The 23831-nt window shown below is 36.6% G+C and overlaps 1 protein-coding gene across 32 annotated transcripts in view; it reads right to left on the reverse strand.

Moving 5' to 3' along the window:
* Nucleotides 1-23831, reverse strand: part of CFAP20DC (CFAP20 domain containing) — a 352305-nt gene that overhangs the window by 136999 nt on the left and 191475 nt on the right. For 27 of the 32 annotated variants that reach the window (XR_004734664.3, XR_013527405.1, XR_013527404.1 and 24 more), the window contains 3 exons: nt 23682-23804; nt 20996-21330; nt 4756-5133 (listed from right to left, as the gene is read on the reverse strand). Coding sequence is in view for 26 of the 32 variants with exons in the window: in XM_035275961.3 (XP_035131852.2) it covers nt 4756-5133; nt 20996-21330; nt 23682-23804 (836 nt within the window). In the remaining 6 variants the exon portion in view is untranslated. The remainder of the gene's footprint in view (nt 1-4755; nt 5134-20995; nt 21331-23681; nt 23805-23831) is intronic. The other 5 variants (XM_078351345.1, XM_035275968.3, XM_035275967.3 and 2 more) reach the window with 1 other exon arrangement.

A 23831-nucleotide genomic window follows, 5' to 3' on the forward strand; every position in this document is an offset into this window, starting at 1 on the left:
TAATTCTCAAAATTTTCTTCTTGCATCAAGTACATTTACCACGACTCATAGTATACTTCTAGGCCTGATTGAACTTACCATGTCTGTCTTAGAGTTCAATACTGGAGCTACAATAGTCAAAGTATTAAATATTAACTATCATGAAATAAAGAAAAACTTCCATTCAAAGTATATCCATTTGTGGGGGCAATCAGGCAAGAAAAAAAGAAATAACAGGCATCCAGACTGGAAAGGAAGAAGTAACCTACCTTGATTTGCAATGACATGATCTTGCATATAGATGTACCATAGGAAATTAAAAAAAATACTAAAAATAATAAATTCACCAAGGTTGCAAGATACAAAATCAATATACAAAAATCAATTGTATTTCTATACACAAGCAACGAACAAATCAAAATAAAATTTAAAAAAATTCCATTCACCATAGCATAAAAAATAATAAAATACTTAGAAATAAAAGATGGCAATATTTCCCAAACTGATCTACAGATTCAGTGCAATCCCTACCAAAATCCCAGCTGCTTTTTTCACAGAAATTGACAAGCTGATCCTCAAATTCATGTGGAAACACAAGGGACCCATCAGGGCAAAAACAATGAAGAAAAGGAAGAGCAAGGTAGAAGGATTCACATTTCTTGATTTCAAAGCTTACTACAGAGTTGCAGTAATCAAGACTGTGTGGTATTGGCATTGGAATAGATATATAGATGAATGGAATAGAATTGAGACCAGAAAAACAACTCTTACACGCATGGTCAATTCAACGGAGGCAAAAATAGTCATTTCAAAAAATGGTTCTGGGACAACTGGATATGCAAAGAAAGAAAAAAAATAGGTGGACCCATCCCCTCACACCTTATATGAAAAATTAGATCAAAATAGATCATAGAACTAAACTTAAAAGCTAAAGTTATAAAACTCTTAGAAAAAAATATAGGAATAAATCTTTGTGGCCTTGGATTAGGCAATTGTTTCTCAGCTACAATGCCAAGTGCACAAGCAACCTAAGAAAAAGAGATAAACTGGACTTCATCAAAATTAAAACTTCTGTGCTTCAAAGGACATCATAAAGAAATGCATAGAAAACCCACAGAATAAAAGAAAATATCTGCACATTATATATCTGATAAGGGACTTTATCTAAAATAAATATAAAGAACTCCTACAACTGTACAATAAAAAGACAAACCAATTTAAAAACAGGCACAGGATTTGAATATGCATTTCTCCAAAAGAGATATGCAAATGGACAATGAGCACATGAGAAGATGCTTAACATCATTAGTCACGAGGGAACTGCATATCAAAATCACAGTGAGATACCACTGCACACCCACTAGAAAGGCCTTAATGTAAAAAGTAGACAAGAAGCATTGATTAGGACATGGAGACACTGGAACCCTCACACATTCCTAGTTGAAATGTAAAATAGTGCAGCCACTTTGGAGAAAGTTCGGCATTTCCTCAAAAGTTAGACACAGAATTCTATATGACTCAGAAATTCTACTCCTATAATCTACTCAGTATACTCAAGGATATTGAAAACATATACCCATGTGAAAACTTGCACACAAATGATCATAACAGCATCATTCATAACTGCCAAAAAGTAGACACAACACAAATGTCCAGCAACTGATAAATGAATAAATAAACATGGCCTATCCATACCATGGGTTCAGGTATAAGAAGGAATGAAGTGCTGCAACATGAATGAACCTTGAAAACAATATGCTAAATGAAAGAGGTCGGACACAAAAGGCCACATATTATATGATCCCATTTATACGAAATGTCCAGAACAGGCAAATACAAAGAGACAAAAAATAAATTCGTTGTTACCAAGAGTTTGGGAGAAAGAGTAATTGGGAGTAACTTCTACTGGGTATAGAGCTTCTTTTGGGATGATGAAAATGATCTAAAATTAGATAGTGGTGATGGCTGCATGACTCTGTGAACATACTAAAAACCAGTGAATTGTACACTTTAATAGGATGAGTTCTATGTTGTGTGAATTCAATCTCAATAAAGTAGTTATTTTAAAAAAGTCAGGCCATGGGTCTCTGGGATCTGGGGAAAAATCCCCTTGTGAGTCAGTAAGCATACAGCGCCCTATCTTATCTATAGATAATTTTCATAGATTCTTAGCTGCAAATACCAAGTGGAGAAAAGGCTGGTGTCTAAAAGGTGTCCATAAAAGAACACTCCATTCTCACTGTAAATTTGCTTTGAAATGAGGCAGACCGCCTTATGACTTCAATTATTCTATGTCCTATTAAACTAAGATGATCACATTCACAAATGTGCGCCATAGATGGTAATGATCATATGGCTTGTCAGAGATACAACTTTTTTTTCTTTCTTTTTTTTTTTTTTGAGACAGAGTCTTGCCTGTCATCCAGGCTAGAGTGCAGTGTTGTGATCATGGCTCAGTGCAGCCTTGAACTTCTGGGCTCAAAAATTCCTCCTACCTCAGCCTTCCAAGTAGCTGGGACTATAGGTGCACACCACTATGCCTAGCTAATTTTCTTTCTTTATTTTTTTGTAGAGAAGAGGTATCACTTTATTGCCCAGACTGGTCTCCAACTCTTGGGCTCCAGCGATCCTCCTGCCTTAGCTGCCGGAAGTGCTGGGACTACAGGTGTGAGCCACCACACCCGGCTGAGATACATTTTATTTGTCTGAGTTCTGATACTGAGGAAAACTTCTCTGCACATATGGGAAACAAGGCTTTTATACCTTTATCCCCTCACCACAGATAAAGTTCCTTCCCCTTCTTCGTCCCTTTGAAATGAGTGCTCTGAGTCAGTCTCCTTAACTGTAAAATGGAATGTTAATTTCTTACAGTGTTCCTGTGAGGAAGAAGAGATATACCAGGCTTGTACTTTGTAATCTACAGTGAGTAGTTACAGAAAAGGTCTCCTGAAATAATCCAAATGTTTTCTGGGAACTGTCTTATCAGAAAAGCCTCTTAATGAAGATAACAGGTGAGAGTAAGTCCCTGGCTCTTCCTCCAACCTTTGGTCTCTTTCTTCCTTTTATTATTTCCTGGTATTGTCAGAGAGAACTATTTTTTAGGTAGTGTACTTTGTTGAGTACATCAAATTCATTTGTGCCTGAAGTTTCCAAACTTATCTTTGCATTGGTTCTACTTCTACAGAAAAAATAAGAAGTTTGAAAATCATTAACTTTTAGATATACTGGATGACAGACTCTATCTAATAGAAGGTAAGTGACCAAGAAATTAGAGGGGTAACTAAGTGGAATGCTTCTCAAAGACTGGCTTTGTTTCTGCTTTTGGCAGCCCAGTATTGGCTGCAGTCATGTGAAGCAGTACTATAGAATAAATCCATAGGCTAGTATACTAGCTACATTCAAATTCATTAGCACAACCAAAGGAAAAAAATTACAATTAGGTAGAGCAAGAATGTTTGTTTGTTTTAAGAAAAGTTTACAACTGTGAAAAACATGGAAAGATTTACTGACAACTTTCATCCTAAATCACCACAAAGCAAATACATTTTCACTAGATTAAGTGATTTACTATTTTCTCACTCTCTCTCACACACACACACACACACACACACACACACGCACACATGCACATGACAGAAAAAGAGGAACACATTTCATTTCTATCTTTAGATGGTTCTTGAGAGAGGCTATCAGTTTTACAAGACTTAACCCATGTTTATGCTGCAGAGCAGGCTGGAAATAGTTCTAGAGTCAGAATCTAGGTTCAAGCTGTCCCTCCTCAATTAACTAGCTGCTGTCCCTGAAAAAACTGCATAACTATGCTAAAGTTTCATAAGTTTCCTCATCTGAAAATGATATGCAAATAATGGCAGTCTTATCTTGCAGGGTTGCTGTGAGGAATGTGAAATACTACATGGAAAAGGGCTTAGTACATTGACTGGCACATGATAAATGTTCACAAAATATTAGCTACTTTTATTTTGCTGATGATAATTATTAATATATCTATTACCTGTGCCAGCTAACAATTAATACACTCTAACTTGCTTAGAACATAATTGAACCAAAGCTTTACAATGTAACACCCACAGAATATTTAGGACATAAAACATAAAGAAAATCTTTAATGTTTAAACAGATGGAATACACATGTCATGTATTCTGCATGGCCTCATTTGTTCTCTAGTTTCTAAGTGTAGCTTATAGGGGAATTGAAGGAAGAAAAGTACTAATACCGGAAGGAAAAAATCAATTTGACGGATATGAATACAGCCACCAAACTAGCCAAGGGATTTACTCGATGACACTGCTTTACTGTTAACCTTCACTCATATCATTTATTATTTGGGGAACTGCTGCAGAGAGACCAGAAAGTGAATAGAATAATGATGTTTTTACGGCTCCTAATGTAGATTTTTATTGAAAATCTGTCAATTTTACTGGCAAGCTTTTGGCTCAAAAATCAAATCGTCACTTATAATTTGCAGGCAGTGATAACTAAAAATTATGGGAAGTAACTAGGAAATAAAAAAATAACTGTTAAGATGAAAATTACATAATTATCTTTCTCATTACAAACATGAGGTTTTCTATTATCCTCGGGATGTGCTCTTTAACAGCTGCTGTTACTGAACTAAAACACATCAGAATAGGAAAGAAAATACATTACTAATCACTCAAATGATGAAAAATAGATACTGCTAAAAACGTGTGTGGAACAGAATGGAACACAGCAGGACATACTGTCGGTACTATAAACCACATGGAACCACTTACGGATGCTTCGGGAATCGAGCTCAGCCTTTCCCCTGAGATTTCTTTCAGGGAGATTTTATTTAGCGAAGCTGGCACTTGCTGGGCTGGTAGGTCCTTCGCTTTGATTAGGGGGTCTGGAGATTTCTGAGAGGATCCACAACTTCTTCCAGTTGGAGAAAGGCATGGTGTAGGCAACAAACTCATTTGAAAGTCATTTCTATCTATTAGCTTTGCCGAGGAATCCTGGCTTTCTGTGGCTCCTGCTTCTGTGTAGGCGCTCTTTATATATTCCTTACTTGTCCACCTTGCAGCTTTCCCCGTCAGGCTCTCTGAAGTTAACTGAGTTAACCCTGAAGGACCAGTTGTTGGGCCTGGAGAACCCTGGATACTGTGGTTACCCTACATTGGGGAACAAAATGAAAATCATTTTGAGCAGAAATTTGTGGTGAATAGGTTACTGAGTACAAGTTCTTCATAAATTCATATTTTCTATGAATAAAGCAAAAGCACATATATGCAGATTTTACTTTAATCTGTAAAGAAAAATATAAGTAACTAAAACTAGCAATGCAAATAGGTATAAACCATTTGCTAAAATGTCCTGTGATACAGTATTTGGTCTGGGTAAGGCATATTTTTTACTTATGAATAACAAGAGAACATTTAAGAAGTAGTTACTCATATTCATTCCAAAGAATGTCTAAAAGACGAAAGTCCATAGCAAGTCATCTAAAACATCTAAGAATCATATACTTTGACCTTCTGATAAGTTAACTCCATGGAAAAAGAAATAACTAGAACTGATGGTATTTAGCCTACTTAAGCAGAGAAATGGTACTCTATTAATACATGCAAGTGGGTCTAGGGAAGCATTTTTACCTTATTGTAGGGCAGTTTTGTTTTTCAAGAGCAATAGATAATAGAACATGTTTTATAAAGTATTTTTCTTATATGAAAATTTTAGTCTTTTCTAGAAAGTGTATTATTTCCACAAAATGTAAACCTCATTAAACGTAAATACTTGGAAAGCTGAAAATAAAAGCTAAAATAATTTTCCAAGTCCACAGTTCTGTGATTATCTATAGAAATGCAAAAGTTAAAAATATATTTTTTTTTGAGACGGAGTCTCACTCTGTCACCCAGGCTGGAGTGCAGTGTCACGATCTCTGCTAACTGCAACCTCAGCCTCCCAGGTTCAAGCAATTCTCTGCCTCAGCATCCCAAGTAGCTGGGATTACAGGCATGCACCACCACACCCAGTTAATTTTTGCATTTTAGTAAAGACAGCGTTTCACCATCTCAGCCAGGCTAGTGTTGAATCTGACCTCGTGAACCATCCACCTGAGCCTCCCAAGGTGCTGGGATTACAGGCGTGAGCCACCATGCCCAGCCAAAAGTTTAAATTTTTAAATCTGATAAAGGAAGAATTACAAACATGAAATCAACGGCAATGAAAGTAGATAAGGAAAATGAGAAACATAGTGCTATTTCAATAGGTAGATTTTTCTGTAATAAAATAATACATTTAAACTGCATGATCACTGCATGTACCTGTCATGGTAGATTCTTCCAATTTGACTCATCTATTTAAATATATATAATAAACGGATGTATAATGGTAGAATAGAGAAAAAACTAAAAGCAGAGTACATTTTGAAGACATTATTTGGTGCCTGACAATGCGTATCTTAACGATCAGTTTCAGTAAGCTATTCCTTTGCCCTTCAGAACCCAGCATCTAGTTATTTACAAAGGTTGGAATTTTTAAAACAAACATTTGGGTGACTGATTAGATTGTTCAATTTCTTCCTGAATGTTTTACCATCATATACACTCAACATAATGATTGCAATCTAAGTAAAATCTTCCTTTCAGAAGTGAAGCACGGGCAAAGGTGAGAGAGTCTGCTCCAGGTTGGGCATGGTTACAAGGGAGAGATCTACAAAAGCTTTTAATTAGAAGGGATTTATCTTATCTATCATTGTTCTGTCTTCCTTTCTTCCTTATCATGGTCCAAGTACATCTAGGTGCTGCAGATGCCAGGACTGCCACATTAGACAAGAACATAACCCCTGGCATTCAGGGACTATATTCTGAAGGCAAAACAGAAGCCATTGTGTGAAGCAGGGGAATATCACAATAACACAAAATAGAAGGCAGGGGTACATGTTTTTGGATACTGTTTGTAGAGTGTCTGGGTTGGTTTGTAGAGACAGTAGAAGTGGAGGCCAATCAGTAGACTATTGTATCGTTAGTAGGATGGCTGAAATGCCTGAATTAAGGCAATGGCAGTGATGATAGAGAAGCTGGACTGGCTTGAGAGTTCAAGTCAATATGTCAAAGGCAGAGTATGTCATACTGAGTAATTCTTGCAGTCTCTTACATAGAGTATGAGACCTCTAACCCCTACCCTGTTATAATTTTTTCTTCTTGTGAAATGTAGTTGAGATGAGCAGACAGCTGTGCTCTCAAGCAAGGTCCAAGGGGACTTCAAAAAGCTCACAGAAAAATAAAATTAAGGGATAAAATAAAAATATAAACTTTATTTCTTAACATAAGCTGCATCAAGGTCAAGACACTTTTGTAAGCCATGATGCCAGCCATTTAGTCCATCCCGAAGAAACTGAGGGTCCTGGGAATATAACCACATCAATGTGGTCTTTTTTTTTTTCTTTCCATTATTAACTGAAAAAACAAAACAAAACAAAACAAAATGGGTGCTCTTTATTATAAAACAAAAAGGAGTCAGAAGGAGCCAAATCAGGATTAAAAGGTAGATACCTAATTATTTTCCAACAAAACTCTTGCAAAATTGAACTTTTTTGAGAAGAGGAGTGAGCAGGAGCATTGTCGTTGTGGAGAAAGACTGTGGGGAGCTTTTGTGAGTTGTTTTTCAGCTAAAGCTTTAGCTAACCTTCTCAAACCACTCTTATAATAAGCAGATGTTCCTGTTCTTTCATCCCTCAGAAGGTCAAGAGTGAAATGCCTTGAGCATCCCCAAAACCATTGCCATGACCTTTGTTCTTGACTGGCCCAATTGTGCTTTGACTGGGCCACTCACACCTCTTGGTAGCCGTTGCTCTGACTGTGCTTTGCCTTCAGGATCATAGCGGTAAATCCACGTTCTTCTACTGTTAAAATTCTTCAAGGAAATGCTTCAGGATCTTGATCCCACCTGTTTGAAATTTCCACTGAAAGCTCTGCTCTTGTCTGCAGGTGATCTGGGCACAATGGTTTTGGCACCCATTGAGTGGATTGCTTAACTGTAATTTTTCAGTCAGAATTATGTAAGCTGAATCAGTTGAGATGTCAGTGGCATTGACTATTGTTTCTGCTGTTAGCCTTTGGTCCCCTTCAATGAGGGCATGGATAAAATGATTTTTTTCCTCACAAATTGATGTGGATGATCTGCCATTGAGGGCTTCAACACTGTTTCATCCCTTCTTAAAGTAAGTTTGTAAACTGCTGATTTATTTGGAGGCATTGTCCCCATAAGCTTTTTGTAAAGTAACAATGATTTTACCATGTTTCCATCCAAGCTTCACCATAAATTTGATGTTGGTTCTTGCTTCAATTTTAGCAGAATAGCCTCTGTAGAGGCTATTTTTTCAAATTGATGTCTTATCCTTCCTTAGTGCTTCAAACTAGATTCTGTTCAGACATGTCATAATAACTTAGTACAAGTTTATTTTGGTACAATTTTTTTTTTGAAATCCATGTATAGTTTTTTCACAGTAGGCTTTTTCCATGAACTTTCTGAAGTCCCCTTGTATACTTGGGTCTTAAAATTTCTTCTAAGAGGTTTCACATTCTCACTGTTGGTGGAGAATGCAATGTTCCTTAAAGAGGACTTTTAGATGCCTAAAAGTAGAACTACCATTTGATCCAGCAATCCCACTACTGAGTATCTACTTGAAGGAAAAATAAGTCATTATATGAAAAAGATACTTGCACATGCATGTTTATAGCATCACAAGTCACATCTGCAAAAATGTGTAACCAGCCCAAAAGCTCATCAATAAACAAGTGGATAAAGAAAATGTGATACACACACACACACACACACACACACAATCACAGATACCATGGGATACTACTCAGCTATAAAAAGGAACAACATAATGGCATTTGCAGAAACTTGCATGGAATTGGAGAACATTATTTTAAGTGAAGTAACGCAGGAATGAAAAACCAAACATTGTATGTTCTCACTCATAAGTAAGAGCTAAGCTATGAGGACTCAAAGTCATACAAAAGAATAATACAATGGACTCTGAGGACTCAGGAAAAGGGTGGGAAGAGCGTGAGGGATAAAAGGCTACACGTTGGATACAGTGTACACTATTTGGGTGACAGGTGCACCAGAATCTTAGAAGTCACCACTAAATAACTTATTCATGTAATCAAATACTACCTGTTCCCCCAAAACCTATTGAAATAAAGAAAAAAAGAACCACTATAGAAAAAAAAAACGTCAAAATAAAGTAGGTATTTTCCTGTTAAAAAATATAATTTTGAAATATCTAAAGAAGAAAAGTAATCAATAATACTAAAAAAGCCTCCTAAGAAATGGTTTACCTATAGTACAGTAAGGATGAGAACTGCATTGTTAAGGGTCTTTTATGAACATTTCTTCTTGGTACTCATCCTGGGCATACATTTTCTTTGTCTACACTAGCTTCATCTTCACACACACACACGCACATACATTTATAACTGATGGAGAAACTTCTTTCAGAGTTCCAGAGAGGGTATAAGAAAAGATGGTGATTGGTTGCCAATCTTGGGCCTTTACTTTGTGGCCCAAGTGAAAAAATAAGACTGGCAAGAATATTTCTGCACTTGTAACTGTCCCTGCATGGCCTCAGCTGCAGACACAGGTCAACCCTCTCTGCTATAGGCCACTTACAGAGTGAGCCTGTCCTTCCATACCAGTCTGGGCACCCTAGGATTTTCATATGGTTAAAGAACTCTGCCTTCAGGCAGAAAAACTGAAAGACTGTCAGAGTTACCTGAAAAAATGCCCAGTGATCTAAATCACTAGGTAATAGAGTGGTGACTCTTGCCATTTTTTTCATAGACATAAAGAATAAAAGTTTAGTCTTATCTGGAGAAGAAGGTAAACAAAAACTATGGCAAACATTCCCCAAGTCCTAGTTCTAAGATGGTGGAACTAAGATTAATTCCACCAATAGGTGGAACTAGCATAGATTTTTTTTTTTTTTTTATTTAATTTGGTTTGGCAGTGAGACAAGGCTAACTCTTCTCTAATTAAAAAAAATTGCAGTTTAATTTCCTGTAATTGTCATATACAATTGGCAGTGGGATTTCTGTGATCAAAAGATCCTCTACTTATTCATTTCTGTCATTAAAAATGAAGACATGATATTTTGTATATAACGTAAGTAGAAATTGGAAGTGTTTTCAGTATATATTAATTCAATAAATATTTGTTAAGCTCCTACTCTGTGTGATGCATTTTCTAGACACTATACAAGATGCACAGATAAGAAGAACAGGGCTACTCCTTCAAGAGGTATAAAGTCTGACAGAGAAATGGTACCTAAAAAGTAATAACATCATAAGGCAGAAGATAGAAAATGTCATTTTAGAAATTACAGATGGACTATTTCGGGTATTTAGAGGGCTGCATGGAAAACTAGATGTTTGCTACATTACTCAGAAAACACCTTAAAAATCAATGCATTTGGTAAGAAGTGTATTTTTCCACCTGTGGTGGGTCAGAATACAGCCTTTTCTTCCTTCTAGCAGTTTACTCAGGTGTAAAGCATTTCTCTTTGCTTGGCGTGAGCAGTGATTATATACACAGAGATATTCATGAGTATGTACATGGACATTCATCTTACATTTTTCCTAAGATATACTCTGGTTTGGAGATCAGCCGGGAAGCAGATGGATTTAGCTGTGTACCCTGGTGAGCATTCTCCTGGTTGCACTGCATTTCCACAGTAATACATTTCCATGCTATTTTAAATATATGGAAAGAACAAATAACTGAAGAATCTGGACAGGGTACAAAGGCTTGTTTGCCTTGGTTGCCCTAGAATTACTAATTCTGGTTTCAGATGCTGAAAGAGAAATTGGGATGAACGAGAAAGGCAAGATAATATAGGAGACTAAATCTGAGTAGTGTTTTGATTTCCATTGGGTCAGCTTCTCATTTAGAGAAGAAATAAATAGAGAATTTAAAAGTATTTATTAGGAGTGAGTGCACTGGCAAAACCCTATTCCTCTCTTTGCATTGTTATAGGCAGAAGAAGAGGCATGCTTTTGCTTCTTTAATAAGGTAGAGAGGATATTCATTGATTTCACAAGTGTAATTCATTTGGGCTCAACACCTTCTGGAATAAACTATTTTTCTATGTAACATATAAATTTGTTACATGCATGAGAAGTTAGTGTACCATGATTTGGTTGAAAAATAACCACTTGTTTCCTTTTAGTTTATCATATAGCTACTGAAAACCTGTACAGCAATTGAATATAATTTGTCAGAGTAGCAAAGAAGTTGTCATGCCCTTTTCCCTTTCTAATCATCTGTTTATCTGTTTCTCAGAAGAACAAATACAAAATGTTTTTGATTTAACTTAATATATATTTTTAAAGTCCCAAATCTCTTGAACCGTTTGTCTTCTGGGCTCAGAAACATTTGTTTGTTAAATATTCAATCACGCCCCAGTGCCAGGAACATCAATAGAGTTTGCCTGATTAACTGTAGCACAGCATATGTACACCGAAGATGAGAATGATTTCCCCAAGGAGCCAGCACTTCCTCTGCTGAACTACATTTCTTAAAAGGACATGCAGATGGGCATTTGGACAATAATTTCTGGCTACACAAAATGGATTGCTCTTGCTGAGTTGTAATTTTAAAAAGATAATTTTAATGACTCTTGAGGGCCACCTACTTGGAGCAGATGGGACCCGAGCTCTTTGTACCACAAGTTTAATGTTGAGTGAATCAGAATAGAAGTCTATTTTAGCCTTTGTAAAAGTGGATGATCATATTTATTTATATTTTAATGGAGTTTTTAATTCAATCCACCATGAAAAAAATCTTACATAATAGAAAGTTCTGTAACAAAACACATCTGTAATATTCAAAATACACTTTTGATAGTAGTTTTGAATTTGTAATTGAGATTGAGTCAGCAGGAGTTCTTACTTTTGTCCATCACGTTAGTAACTAAATGTGTGGATTGACAGCACCTTTTAGTTGAACAATAGCACTAGCAAACAACAGAGCTAGTATAGGTATACTTCTGTTGTCAACTAAAGAGCACAGTTATTTGCACAAATTCCGCTAAAGATAGTCCTAACAGAATGAAAAAATAATTTCTTCTTTGATAATAACAAGACTGGCAATTCAAATGTATCTTAAATGTTTTCATAAAAACCATCCCCAAGAAGTACTTGTGCTTCTACTTGAATTTTGTAGCAAATGATGAAAGTGATATAATTTCCTCTGGGTGACAAAGATAAGTGATAGCTTTGTCTTATAATACATTTTATGAATTTGTAAACAAATGAAAGATACCACAGTTTTAAACAATTAACTAACCCGAAGCATGCCTGATACTAAAAAGGTTTGGCCAAATTATTTTCATGATATCTTTACCTGTAGCAAATGATACTTTAGAGACAATCACAGCATAAGTTACAGGGACTGTGTGGGAAGAGCAAAATCATCATATGAATACTTGGGGAAAATGAAAAGGCTCTTCTGATTTCTCAAGGCACAATCTATTTTGATATAGTTAGACTTCATTTTATATACATTTATGTGTATATACGCATATGTTAATATACTTTAAGTTCTGGGGTACATGTGCAGAACATGCAGGTTTGTTACATAGGTATATATGTGCCATGGTGGTTTGCTGCACCCATCAACTCGCCATCTATATTAGGTATTTCTCCTAATGCTATCTCTCCCCTAGCCCCCCAAACCCTGACAGGCTCCGGCGTGTGATGTTCCCCTCCCTGTGTCCATGTGTTCTCATTGTTCAACTCCCACTTATGAGTAAGAACATGTGGTGTTTGTTTTTCTGTTCTTGTGGTAGTTTGCTGAGAATTATGGTTTCCAGCTTCATCCATGTCCCTGCAAAGGACATGAACTAATATGTTTTTATGCCTGCATAGTATGCCATGGTAAATATGTGCCACATTTTCTTTATTCAGTCTACCACTGATGGGCATTTGGATTGGTTCCAAGTCTTTGCTATGGTGAACAGTGCCGCAATAAACATGCATGTGCACTTGTCTTTATAGCAGAATGATTTATAATCCTTTGGGTATATACCCAGTAATGGAATTGTTGGATCAAATGGTACTTCTAGTTCTAGATCCTTGAGGAATCACCACACTGTATTCCACAATAATTGAACTAATTTACACTCCCACCAACAGTGTAAAAGTGTTTTTATTTCTCCACATCCTCTCCAGAATCTGTTGTGCCCTGATTTTTAATGATCACCATTATAATTGGCATGAGATGGTATCTCAATGTGGTTTCGATTTGCATTTCTCTAATGGCCAGTGGTGATGAGCTTTTTTTCATGTTTGCTGGCCACACAAATACCTTCTTTTGAGAAGTGTCTGTTCATATCTTTTGCCCACTTTTTGATGTGGTGGTTTTTTTTTCTTATAAATTTGTTTAAGCTCCTTGTAGATTCTGGATATTAGCCCTTTATCAGATTGACAGATTACTAAAATTTTCTTCCATTCTGTAGGTTGCCTGTTCACTCTTATGAAAGATTTTTTTTTTTTTTTTTTTTTTTTTTTGGTGCAGAAGCTCTTTAGTTTAATTAGATCCCATTTGTCTATTTTGGCTTTTGTTGCTATTGCTTTTGGTGTTTTAGTCATGAACTTTTTGCCCATGCTTATGTACTGAATGGTATTGCGTAGGTTCTCTTCTAGGGTTTTCACAGTTTTAGGTTTTATATTTAAGTCTTTAATCCATTTTAATTTTTGCATAATGTATAAGGAAGGGATCCAGTTTCTGCTTTCTGCATATGGCTAGCCAGTTTTCCCAACACCATTTATTAAATAGGGAATCCTTTCCCCATTGCTTGTTTTTGTCAGGCTTGTCAAAGATTAGATAGTTGTAGATGTGTGGACTTGCCTCTGAGGCCTCTGTTCTGTTCCATTGGTCTACAGATCTGTTTTGGAACCAGTACCATGTGGTCTTTGTTACTGTATCCTTGAGGTATAGCTTGAAGTCAGGTAGCATGCCTCTAGCTTTGTTCTTTTTTGCTTAGAATTGTCTTGGCTATGCAGGCTCCTTCTTGTTCCATATGAAATTTAAAGTAGTTTTTCCAATTTTGTGAAGAAAGTCAACGGTAGCTTGAAGGGGATAGCATTGAATCTATAAATTACTTTGGGCAGTATGGCCATTTTCACAATATTGATTCTTCCTGTCCATGAGCATGGAATATTTCTCCATTTGTTTGTGTCTTCTCTTATCTCTTTGAGCAGTGCTTTGTAGTTCTCCATGAAGAGGTCCTTCATATCCCTTGTAAGTTGTATTCCTAGATATTTTATTCTCTTTGTTTCAATTGTGAATGGGAGTTCACTCATGATTTGGCTCTCTGTTTATCTGTTATTGGTATATAGGAATATTTGTGATTTTTGCACATTGATTTTGTATCCTGAGAATTTCTTGAAATTGCTTATTAGCTTAAGGAGATTTGGGGCTGAGATGATAGAATTTTCTAAATATACAATCATGTCATCTGCAAGCAGAGACAATTTGACTTCCTCTTTTCCTAATTGAATACCCTTTATTTCTTTTTCTTGCCTGATTGCCCTGGCCAGAACTTCCAATACTATGTTGAATAGGAGTGGTGAGAGAGGGTATTCTTGTCTTGTGCCAGTTTTCAAAGGGAATGCTTCCAGTTTTTGCCCATTCAGTATGGTATTGGCTGTGGGTTTGTCATAAGTAGCTCTTACTATTTTGAGATACATTTCATCAATACCTAGTTTATTGAGAGTTTTTTTGCATGAAGGGCTGTTGAATTTTATCAAAGCCCTTTTCTGCATCTATTGAGATAATCATGTGGTTTTTGCATTAGTTCTGTTTATGTGATGGATTACATTGATTGATTTGCATATGTTGAACCAGACTTGCATCCCAGGGATGAAGCCAACTTGATCGTGTTGGATGTTTTTTTGATGTGCTTCTGGATTCCGTTTGCCAGTATTTTATTGAGGATTTTTGCATTGATGTTCTTCAGGGATATTGACCTGAAATTTTCTTTTTTTGTTGTGTCTCTGCCAGGTTTTGGCATCAGGATGATGCTGGCCTCATAAAATGAGTTAGGGATGATTCTCTTTTTATATCGTTTGGAATATTTTCACAAGCAATAGTACCAGCTCCTCTTTGTACCTCTAGTAGAATTTGGTTGTGAATCCATCTGGTCCTGGTTTTTTTTTTTTTGGTTGGTAGGCTATTAATTACTGCATCAATTTCAGAACTTGTCATTGGTCTATTCAAGGATTTGATTTCTTCCTGGTTTAGTCTTGGGAGGGTGTATATGTCCAAATTTGTCCATTTCTTCTAGATTTTCTAGTTTATTTGCATAGAGGTGTTTATGCTGCTTCAGCTCAGAGTAGCTTATTACCCACCTTCTGAAGCTTACCTCTGTCAATTTGTCAAAATCATTCTCTGTCCAGTTTTGTTCCCTTGCTGGTGAGGAGTTGTGATCCTTTGCTGGAGAAGAGGCATTCTGGTTTTTGGAATTTTCAGCCTTTTTGCACTGGTTTCTCCCCATCTTTGTGGATTTATCTACATTTTTTCTTTGATGTTGGGGACCTTTGGATGGGGATTCCGAGTGGAAGTCCTTTTTGTTGATGTTGATACTATTCCTTTCTGTTTGTTAGTTTTCCTTCTAACAGTCAGGCTCCACTGCTGCAGGTCTGCTGGAGTTTGCTGGTACATTCCAGACCCTGTTTGCCTGAGTATCGCTAGTGGAGGCTGCTGAACAGCAAAGATGCTGCCTGCTCCTTCCTCTGGAAGCTTTGTCCCAGAGGGGCACCCACCTGATGCCATCCAGAGATCTCCTATATGAGGTGTCTGTTGGCCCCTACTGGGAGGTATCTCCCAGTCAGGATATACGGGGATCAGAGACCCACTTGAGGAGGTAGTCTGTCCCTTATCAGAGCTTGAATGCTGTGCTGGGAGATCTGCTGCTCTTTTCAGAGCTGTCAGGCAGGGATGTTTAAGTCTGCTGACACTGTGCCCACAGTTGCCCCTTCTCCCAGGTGCTCTGTCCTAGGGAAATGAGGGTTTTATTTATAAGTCCCTAATTGGGACACTGGCCTTTTTTTCAGAGATGCCCTGTCCAGAGAGTAGGAATCTAGAGAGGTAGTCTGGCTACAGCGGCTTTGCTGAGCTGAGATGGGCTCCACCTAGTTCGAACTTCCCATTGACTTTGTTTACACTGCAAGGTTAAAACCACCTACTCAAGCCTCAGCAATGGTGGACGCCCCTCCTTCCACCAAGCTCAGTGTCCCAGGTAGACCTCAGACTGTTGTGCTGGCAGTGAGAATTTCAAGCCTGTGAATCTTAGCTTGCTGGGCTCCATTGAGGTGGGACTTGCCCACCCAGACCACTTGGCTCCCTGGCTTCAGCCCCCTTTCCAGAGGAGTGAACAGTTGTGTCTTGTTGGCATTCCAGGTGCCACTGGGGTATGAAAAAAAAAAACCCAAAAAACTCCTGCAGCTAGCTTGGTGTCTGCCCAAACAGCTCCCTAGTTTTGGTGAAGGCACCAGAGGGAATCTCCTGGCCTGCCAGTTGCAAAGGCCATGGGAATAGCACAGTATCTGGGCTGGAGTATACCATTCCTCCTGATACAGTCTCTCACAGCTTCCTGTGGCTAGGGGAGGGAAATCCCCTGACCCCTTGGGCTTCCTGCATGACGCAATGCCCCACCCTGCTTTGGCTTGCCCTCTTTGGACTGCACCCACTGTCCAACCACTTCACATGAGATGCACTGAGAACCTCATTGGAAATAGAGAAATCATCTGCTTTCTGCATTGGTCTCTCTGGGAGCTGCAGACCAGAGCTGTTCCGATTCAGCCATCTTTCCATCAAATCTGACTTCATGTTCTTTTAACTGACAATACTTTAAAGATTTCTTGTAAAAACTACTATCTTCAACCAAATGCTTATCTGCAAGATTTCTATCATTTAGCAAAAATGGTGGAATATTAGATTGCAAATAGACAAGCATTTTGTAACCTTCTTTATCTTCTTATAACAATGCAAAGCCAAGTCACAAGAACCGAGAGAACTGTGACTTTTTTAGAAAAAAGCTTCAGTAGATAATAATAAAGACATGTAGATGTGAACAGCCTAAAAAGATTACTCATACAGAATAAATATTAATTTGACTGGTAGGTCTACAGAGTATGTTATGTTCTAATTCATAATACATGGGAATAAAAATGCAAGGCAAAATATTAAAATAAACCCTTTCCATTTATTTTTCCAACACATAAACTAAAATTTAAAAATATCTAAAGGCTACACAGAAATATAAGAAGACCACTGTGAACTAAATATTCTTTCCTTATGTGTTTGTAAGTGTGTGTGAGAAAGGAATTAAAAATTATTACTTGCCTGGGTGCGGTGGCTCACACCTGTAATCCCATCACTTTGGGAGGCCGAGGTGGGGGGATCACAAGGTCAGGAGATCGAGACCATCCTGGCCAACATGATGAAACCCTGTCTCTACTAAAAATACAAAAATTAGTCAGGCATGGGGATGCATGCCTGTAATCCCAGATACTCAAGAGGCTGAGGCTGGAGAATCGTTTCAACCAGGCAGTCAGAGGTTGCCGTGAGCTGAGATTGCACCACTGCACTCCAGCCTGGAACAGAGCAAGACTCCATCTAAAAAAAATCATTACTCAAGTATGTAGGGGTGAGTGTTTTATAGTATAATCCAGCAATATATGCTATCAAAAGTATATAATATAAAATAGCTTAACTACTGACTGCTAAAAAAAAAGTCTTGAAAGTAATGGCAGCAAGAAAGCTGGGAGGGTGGACTAAAATGGCCCTTATAATCTGTTGTTCATATATTTATTCTTTGCGGGCTTCCATAGAGTTAGATGGAGAGAAGATATGAAAGCCTTCTGGCTAATCTGAACACTATAGGTAGTCAGTCCACATAATTCATGTCCAAATATGAATAATTTTGGGAGTCCAAATGTTCCAATTTGGACTGTTATACAAGACAAATTACTTGTCCTTGCAAATATCTGCTTCAATATGTGATACATAACCAGAATTCAGGGAAAATATGGTAGTATTTCCAGGTAAAAACCTGAAGTAGGGGAATAATAAAATATTAATAAATGGCTAATGATTTCAAGTTGCAAAACCAAGTGTGTACACTAGAAGCCATGATAGGAATAATAACATAAAATATAAAATAGAGACAATAACAGTTGCATGCTTTTGTTTTTTCAGATGTTGCAATAATATGAAAGGCACTCTATTTTAATAGCTTTCCTAAAAAATTCATTTTACATGGTAGTCTTGATTTTATAGCTTACTATGAAATATTGTTTCTGTAGTACATTTTTCAAATAAGAACAACTTCAAAATTAATTGAGTGTCAGAAATATTAGGATATAGGCTGCCTAGGGATAAAATATATAATAAAGCAAAGAGTAAGGTAAGAGTATATGCAAAAAATTAATACTTTTGAGGCTCCAACACTAAGCTCTCAGATGTGAATTAATGATTAGTAACTTCAATTACAAAGACAATGTGTCACTGAAAGCTAATTTTAATTAGCTTCTACTATTGTATGTGTACTTTTCTTCTATCCTAATATGATTTAATTTTGTCTAGTTTATATGTTACTGAATACATCTAATTTTCCTTAAAAATACTCAGTGGCCTAACATCAAATAAAGTATTTTAATGGCAAGTTATAAACTTCAAGCACAGTAAGTAATATAATTGTTATTCACTTGTCCACCGTTATTTACAGCTTGACATTATGTTTTCCTGAAGTATAATTATAAAGGTAAGGATATAACATTCTAAAATAAGGCAATTAATAATAAGGATGCCTTAATTAACTAAACTCATTTTTCTTCAAAGACTATATGTAAATAAACAGTGTAAACATGTAGCCTAATTTCCCATTGATTTATACAATTAATAAATAAAAGAAGTTATCCTCCAGGAAAAGAAATTACCAAAAATACAAAAGTAGAAAAAAATCCAATTTTGTTACGAAGAGGTCATTGCACATTCTAAAACTTGTTAAATATATAGCCTAGCATTTTTGTTGGTCCTGTTTTTATATCTTAGTTTATATCTTGTTAGTTTCTGTAAAAACAAACCCCAAAGCTTGACAATGTGGCAAGCTTCTCCTGTATCTCTGGCTGCCACTCTTAATAGGCTCTGACTAAATGTTGGCCGGTGCTAGTGTTGGCAATGAGATGGTCTCAGCACAGGCTCTAGCCATATGCGACTGGTCACCTTGATGGGCATGGCACAGTGACCAGATAGCCCTGCCAGTGAAAGCTTGGGTAATGCATGATAAATTTGTTTTCAATTTTATGTAGTTGGTAATAAATATACATCTGCATAATAACGGTGAAGTATGTCAGAGACAGAGTAGCTACAACAAAAGAAAGCATTAAGTGATATCAAATTAAAATATTCAGAGCTGCTATTCTTCATTTTCCCATGAAACTCTCTATTGTTTCTCCTAAAGGCTTAGCCTTTCTATAGATGGAAGAGGTAAGACCTTCATGGGGTGTTACTTAAAGGGCAGTTACCCATAATACTTCCCTCATAGTTTTCCAGAGAACTACCATTTCCCACCTGCCATGAAATGCCCACTATTAGACTGATGTTTTTGGGGTAGTAAGAAAGATGGTGCTGTGCATGTGGGAAGGGGATGAGCCTATTCTATTCATAAAATTAAGTGAATTAGCCAGTTTATACCATGGAAGGATTATCAGTGGGATGAGGACATTAAGTGCTGAAGACAAACGTCCATATTTTTATAGTTTTACGTTATTCAAGGTGAAAGGAACAAATGTGTTCAGCAGCAACACTTAAAATGCTAGCATCAAATGTACTACTATGCATAAAAGGATTTGAGTAGGTTTATGTTTGGTACGACTAATTGTTTCATCACACTCAGAAGCAAGAATATTGTGAAAAAGGATCCTCCATGCCCTTTACTGAAGAAACTCATTAAAAGTTGGAAAAACCCATTATTACTGCTTAAGCAAGCCCACTATATTCTCAGCGGCCTCCGAAGGTTGGTGCTATGGACTTAATCTGTGCCTCACTGTCCAAAAAGGGATTCTCAATCAGTTATAGTTATAAAAACATTTTGTGGGCACATATAAAAAGGTTTTCTAGTTATTTCTATAGTATCTATATAGAAGTGCTTTGTACGTTTTCACTAACCCTAAAGCTGATTGTATTCTGCTTTTAGAATAATTTTTTCCAGAAAGCATGAATGACCATCATTATAAATAAAGCTGAAGAAATTCCACAAATAAATGCATTTCATATGGGGAAAAAGTTATCAACGTACTAGGTTTTAAACAAATATTTTTAAACTATTTTCAGTTTGATTTGACATAGTTTTAAACTTTTTATGAATTTACTAATTTATAGGATATATTTGTAATCTAAATAATTCCAAACAGAAAGCCTCCTGTAGGGCAAATCCCAGCACTAATCCATGACTCATTATCTCAACTTTAATTGGCACAACTCTTCAAATTCAGGGACCATATGGAAAATAATGAGTCCTAATAGGTCTAAGGTGAAAAGATGGCAGAGGAGTAAGGAAGCCAGAAAACCATCAATTTAAAAAGCTTAGCAACTGCAACACAATTTCCCCAGAGATCCAGAACAATGTGTTCTCAATGTTTTACTGGTCTTGCTACCATATCTCTAAACTGCATACCATTTTTCATTCTGTGAGACAAAGATTAAAGTGAAAAAACAGAAAGAAACCAAAAACTCGTTTCTATAATTAAAAATGAAATCAGCTGACTGTTAATTAAAAAAAAAGACAGTAGTTTAAAGTTACCATAACAACCTAATGCAACCGTTGACTGACATGGCAATCTGTTGCATTTTTATAAATAGCAGTTGATTTTCCCTCTTTCATTTCAACTTGTTTTAGTGCTTATTGGAGCTAATGGAATAACTGTGCTTCAAGACTACTTCACTTATCAAGGAATGTACCTTTTCACTGCTGTCACCACCGTAAAAATCATCCTCTGATTGGGTGTCTCTGCTTGTCACACTGTTATCCTCTTTTAGATCCAAAATAAATGAGAGCTCCTCTGGGGACATAGTCTGAGTCTTTCCATGAGGTGCTGATCGTGGTCTTGATGAAAAAGTGAAAATGTCCTTTGGAACACTCTGAGATTCCTCTGCCTGCTGGTCATGTTCACTGTCCTTGCTGGCTTCCAGACACAGGTGTGATGGATTGCAGGAGTCATCATCCAGAAGTAAAGACTGTCTGCTAGATGCCAGATGTGAAATGTGATCAGCATTTTCAGGAAAGATCCACTCATCTGATAGTTGGAAAAGATGACAAAAATTAGAGCAGTGCTCCATAAAAGTGTTATTTTAGGCAGGTAGTTAGGCTAAAATTTCTTGTTGTCGAAACAGATTTATCAAATAATGCAAAAACCAAGGAAGGCAATTTATCCACCATCTTGTAACCTGCTAAACATTCTACCCATATATCAGTGCCTTTAGCTACCGGCAACTCATTTGCACTTCCTCTCCATATGAGTTGAAACACTGACCAGGAATTTTATAAGTCTGAAATAATTATCAACTGTCTTGCAGCAAGTTCTTTATAGGACAACCTTATTAATTTGACATTCCAGAGGGGGAAAGTCTTCCAAATTTAAAAGGGGTTGAGTTATTAATATCTCCTTTTAACTGCAGGAGGACAGACTACTTAACCAGCTTCTTTAAACAAAGTATCTGGTCTTTATTCAGATTACAAATCATGGAGGAGAGGAAACCATGAAAAGGTTGGCAGTCATTTTCTCTCCATTCCACTGATTCAAACAGAACAATTCACAGACCAAATCAAGTAGCCTTTTCAAGTAATAATAAATACACAGACATATTTGCTAATTTGAGCAGTGGATTCTGCTGGGTGAAAAAGGCCTTTATGTTTAAGTTTGTAAGACAGAATGTTTTGATATGAAAAATCTTTTAGCATATAATTTTTTTCTTTAAAATACTGTACACTACTACTGGGAAATATAGATTTTATAAAAACTTTAAGGACTTCAATCTTTTATACTACATTGAGATAGAGTTTATAGCTCTATGATCCTGACACATTGAAAAGGACAAATCTTGATAGTGATATCATTAAAAGCATGCTTTCTTCTTTAGAATGACAGTAGGAAAAAGTTGCGCATTTTCTCAATGTAGTCTATTTTTCTTGAAGTTTGCTTTTTTTTCCCCCAGCTTATTTCATTGGTAAATCTTGCAGAACCACAGTGTAGTCATGATAATTTTACACCTTATTCTTGAATCGTATTATATTTATGATCACAATAAAAGTAACCAAAAGAGATTTAAGATTTGGAACCCTAAAGCCTATGATACAAAAGCAAAAGAACCCACAAAAATCTTTAATAAAAAGAACTTTGATAGCACAACTAAAACACAAATGTATTTATCTGTTTTGTAACTTAAGACTATCATTACATAACATAACTTGCCTGTAAAAAGGGTGATCAATGTATACCTTTTAGAGAAAATCTACGAGGGACAAGGCTTTCATATACTGAGGGACATGAGTCTATAGGCATATGGCCAATGGCAGGCTGAGTGTAGTTCTTCTGCCCACCTTCACAGACGGGTGCAGGGGAATATGGTCCTGAGTCACTGTAGCTGTGGGCCAGTGAACTAAACTGGTTCACTGGGCTCCCCTATTTTGGACAGCAAACTCCTTTGCATGGTGCTGGGTACATGGCAGATCCTTTGTAAGCAAATTAGGTGCTTTACAAGAGCTGAAAAATGTTACAAAAGCCAATAGGTTGCATTTTGTATATGGACATGTGAAGGAAACACTGGAAAAGATACTAGGAATCTTCATTATGCACTTAAACAATTTGTATGACCTATTGCCAAACATATTATAAACTGTAAAAAAGTCAAAGTAAAAAGGGTGTTTTACACCAAACTAACTGTAATTATCTCACTGCCACATGCTTTTTATGGAATTTGCAGTTTTACCTCAAGTATTTCCATATCAATTGTAATGAATAATTTGGTGTGTTTTCTTAGAAAAATATGTAAATTACTGTGTAATCACAATATTGCAGCAAACAAGATAAATGCAAGAATGATCACCTAAACATCTAATTAGTTTTTCTACACAGTCAGATTTATGCTAGAGACACTAATTGCACCTAACATTTTAATGAAGTTTTCAGCATTGCATAAATAAGACTGACAAACCACAAACAATTTTCATTTATTTTCTTTTTCCCCTTGCTCAAAAACAATTTGCCTTTGTAAAAGTAGCACACACCTGCTAGGTAAGATATGTTGCTGAGCTTAATGCTCTCAGCTCCAACCATCTCCATTATAAAGAGGACTGGAGAAATGCAACAATTGATCATCTTTGGGGAGGGTGACAGTGTCATGGAAAAATGTCAGTTTTAAACTTTTGTTGTGAAAAGGATGACCATTAAAGCTTGAAAATAAAAAAATACTCTTTCATCCATTAATGTTTGACATAAAAGTGAGGTTAAATAAGGAGATTTACAAAAACTTACACATTTTAGCAAATTGGCTGCATCATCACTTTTCAAAATGACTGGATTTTAAATATTTGCCATATTTATATTTTATTAATTATGACCAGATATGGTGTAATGAAGATGCCAACCTGATTGATCAGGAGACTGGGGTCCTAGAGTGATGGAGTTCAACAGCTCTGCTCCTTGTTGGGACACAGTAGTGAGGCCAGTTGATGCTTTATCTTCATTCCTATTATTTCCTGAAGAGCTGCCTTTATTGAAATAAATATTTTTCATGC

This window comes from Callithrix jacchus, chromosome 15 (assembly GCF_049354715.1).
Source record: "Callithrix jacchus isolate 240 chromosome 15, calJac240_pri, whole genome shotgun sequence".
Classification (NCBI taxonomy): Eukaryota; Metazoa; Chordata; class Mammalia; order Primates; family Cebidae; genus Callithrix; species Callithrix jacchus.